Source organism: Aptenodytes forsteri, unplaced genomic scaffold, assembly GCF_000699145.1.
Source record: "Aptenodytes forsteri isolate BGI_AS27 unplaced genomic scaffold, ASM69914v1 Scaffold1, whole genome shotgun sequence".
Taxonomy (NCBI): Eukaryota; Metazoa; Chordata; class Aves; order Sphenisciformes; family Spheniscidae; genus Aptenodytes; species Aptenodytes forsteri.
This window is the reverse complement of record NW_008795035.1, coordinates 3,518,788-3,522,048: the sequence shown is the minus strand read 5'-3', so window position 1 is coordinate 3,522,048 and position 3,261 is coordinate 3,518,788. Positions and strand designations below refer to the sequence as shown.

The window sequence follows — 3,261 nt, the reverse complement described above, 5'->3', positions numbered from 1 at the left end:
CAGGCAGACTTCTGCCTCAGAGTACTGAGACCCGAGTTTCCAAAGACTTTCAAAAGGATGATGATTTTCAGAATGTCTGCCATCTATAATTCTGATGCTAGGCTCTCAAAGGAGTTTGGCATCTAGCATGCTGAAGCCTTAAGAACATCTAATCACTTAGATGTAAGAAGGAAAATACGTTAGTATGTTTTCTAAAGCTGAGAAGGAAGGGTTCACTTGTTGGGGGGGGGGGGGGGGGGGTTGTTGTATCTATGAAGGAAGGTTAATAAAAATTAGCCTGAAGTTCAAAGTGAGATATGAACTACAGTTATTTGCTGTCATTATTCCTTCAGGTTATGAAGGCAGAACAGGAATGGCATGTATTCGACTAAAGGAAAACTGTGAATTTAATGGAGAAAGTACTTACAGGCACGTTAACATTCACCTTCCAAACTACGCAAGACCTCGTTTTATAAGGATTAAGGTAAAGCAGTGTTCCTAAGCAGCTTTTGTGTGTCTATCTGGATTGTGTTTTCTCTCTTTTCTATGAGGACTATGGACTTCCTAGTTAGGCTAGCAATTTTCAAAAAGGCTTCTTTTGTTTCGCACTTGCTTTTGTCATTTACCAATGTGAAAGTAGAACTGCACCCAGATGTTTCAGTTCAGCCTGAAAAAAAACAAGTTGCATGAGTAGCTACAGGATACCTGGCACATTTTAACATATAAAATCAGGAAGATCTCTTAGTGGAAAATACATTTCCTGGTGGATTCCTTCAGCACAGTAACACAGCTGTGTTCTCAGTTTAGTGCAGCTCCGTCTACAGACTGTTCTGTGCCAAAGATCCCCACACAAATAAAAGCTTGCAAGAGGGCTGTCTTTTGCAAGAGAGGCCTTCGATTTTTATCCTACCAGTGAATAAATAGCCAAATTCTAAACTGAAATTTGACTTGAATAAGGAAAATGTTGCAAGAATGTCGCTCTCGCCGTACCTCTCAAGTTATTTATTTAAAATTGCTCCTTTGAGAAAGGTTGTGTATTCACTGAGATGATTCAAGGGGACTAACACAGAGATACTAACATGTCTAATTATTTAATCAATCTTTAAACTTTTGAGTTAGACAAACAAAACAGTTGACCAGTCAAGGTAGCGGTTGGTCTTGCCATCCCACGTAAAGTACAGTGAGTCTTGCCTAGTCTCCAACTGCCGTTTTCTTTGCTCTTCTTTTCTGAGAAAAATGCTGCTGGTTTTTGATCTGAGAACATAATTAAATAAATTTTGGGATAAACCCCTTGATTCTCTCTGACTAAAAGCTGAAAACGAGTCTTTTCCCGCCTCATTTAAATGGAATAGGAAGGTAAGCCTTTCAGTAACGTTTCTGTGGCCCCAGCACTTCTTAAGTTCAGAGTAATTACTGGCCCACGTATTCCACAGTCCAGTTGTTACCTGATGAATGCAGGTAGTTTAGACCTCTCTTAGTAAGGCTCCGACTTCTGTGCGGTATGGGTTTTCTTTAAATATGATTCCCTTTGAATTTAGGAAATCTAGTCCAATTCCCACAATTACATGCTGACATTGATAAGTAGAGATGTAATTTTGTTTTGTAGAGTGCCATTGAACTTACAGCAACTTTTAAGTACCGTAAAGTACAACTAGTGGAGGAGGGTTTCAATCCAGCAGTCATCAAAGATCGCCTATATTTCCTGGATGACAAAGAAAACCTGTATGTACAAATGACCCAGGACATTTATAACTCAGTAAAAAAACATGACTTCAAATTGTGAACACGTAAAAAAAAAAATCTGTGTTTTATAATATTTAGTTTTTAAAGCATCTGTTACTCTAACCTTGCCAGGAAATCCTATTTATTAATATTAGCAAATATCAGTACCTGAAATAAATTGTGAATGTGAGATTGTTTTAATAAAGCAGAACTTCCCCAACTTGACTTGTGTCTTGGCCTGGCTTCTCCTCTCCTTCATACTTTGAATCTTACCTACCTTCTTACTGTGCATGGATGTATTATTAATGCTGTGAATGTTAATATTGTGCACCTAAGCAGGTGAAAGTGGGTACAATATAAGACATCTTTATGCAAATTCATTTCTATTCATTTTAAAGGGCGATCCACTGCATTAGTAAAAATTGCATCCCTCAGTCAAAACACAAAACTCATTAAAAAGACCATTAATGAAGCTTACAGTTGTTTCAAATTAACCGATCAAAAAAAGTCTGTGTTAGATGCTTACATTAACTTTTATCCATTGCAGCAGAGATGCCCCCCTATTTTTTATGCACCGAATAACACATACACAGAATGAGAACAATTTATAAGAACTAAGACGTATCTTCCTTCGGGTGCAAACAGAGTAATGGCCGGCCAGATACTTCATAATAAAGCGTGGCTTAGACTTCCCTAGGATTTTAAAAAAGGCAAAAAATATTACAGAATGGAATAAAATGAATCTGTTCTTGCTAGAAAGGGCTAGCAGGCCAAATTTTACTGCTCCTTGTAACACATGCCTCAATACACCCCAGTGTGAGTTTAGCTGATGTTGTCTGAAGGTATGGAAATTGTTCTGATTAACCAGACTCATTGTTTATAGAACTCGAGAATAGTTGTTCTGGGTCAGGCTGAAGATCCATCCGGCCGAGTACGCTGCCTTCAAGATGGGGCGAGTGTAGATGTCTGGAAACAACTGTGAAGGCGGCAGCAAGCATCTCGCAGTGCTTTCCCAGAATAATCTCCTAGCAATCATCATGCTTCCTGACTCAACAGTAGTATCTCTGAATTTAAAGCTGCCCTCAATAGATTTTTCTCCCCCCAATTTTATTAATTATTCTTTAAAAAATATGTAAAGTCATTGGCCTCTTGTAGCAGTAAGTTTGTTCGCTGCATAGAGACCCTTTCTTCTGTAATGCCCCTTAGTTCTTCTGATACGAGAGAGGGTGAAATACCATTCCTACTCTCTTTCCTCACGCACTTGCGTTTTACAGACCTTAGGTGATGCTGGGAAAGGCCACAGGTGCTTAGCGAGGGCAACTGCTCTTGCAGCATGGTTGCATAAAGCCTCCTGTGCACTGTAACTCGCTAACACAGATGGGATGGCAGGGCTGCTGTATGTTTAAACTCGGGGAGTTTTAAAATTGCCCTAATACAGCAAAACCTCTTAGAGAGGTGTCAGGGTTTAACCCCAGCCGGCAACTAAGCACCACAGAGCCGCTCGCTCACCCCCCAACCACCCTGGTGGGATGGGCGACAGAATCGGAAGAGTAAAAGTGA

At 39.8% G+C, this 3,261-nt stretch overlaps 1 protein-coding gene across 1 annotated transcript in view; it reads left to right on the top strand.

The window, feature by feature from the left end:
• Positions 1 to 1,913, top strand: part of SLC27A2 (solute carrier family 27 member 2) — a gene marked incomplete at its 5' end in the record, with an annotated part of 18,758 nt that extends 16,845 nt beyond the window's left edge. The window contains 2 exons of the mRNA XM_019471320.1: positions 333 to 463; positions 1,586 to 1,913. Coding sequence (XP_019326865.1) covers positions 333 to 463; positions 1,586 to 1,762 — 308 coding nt within the window. The remainder of the gene's footprint in view (positions 1 to 332; positions 464 to 1,585) is intronic.
• Positions 1,914 to 3,261: the final 1,348 nt, after the last annotated feature.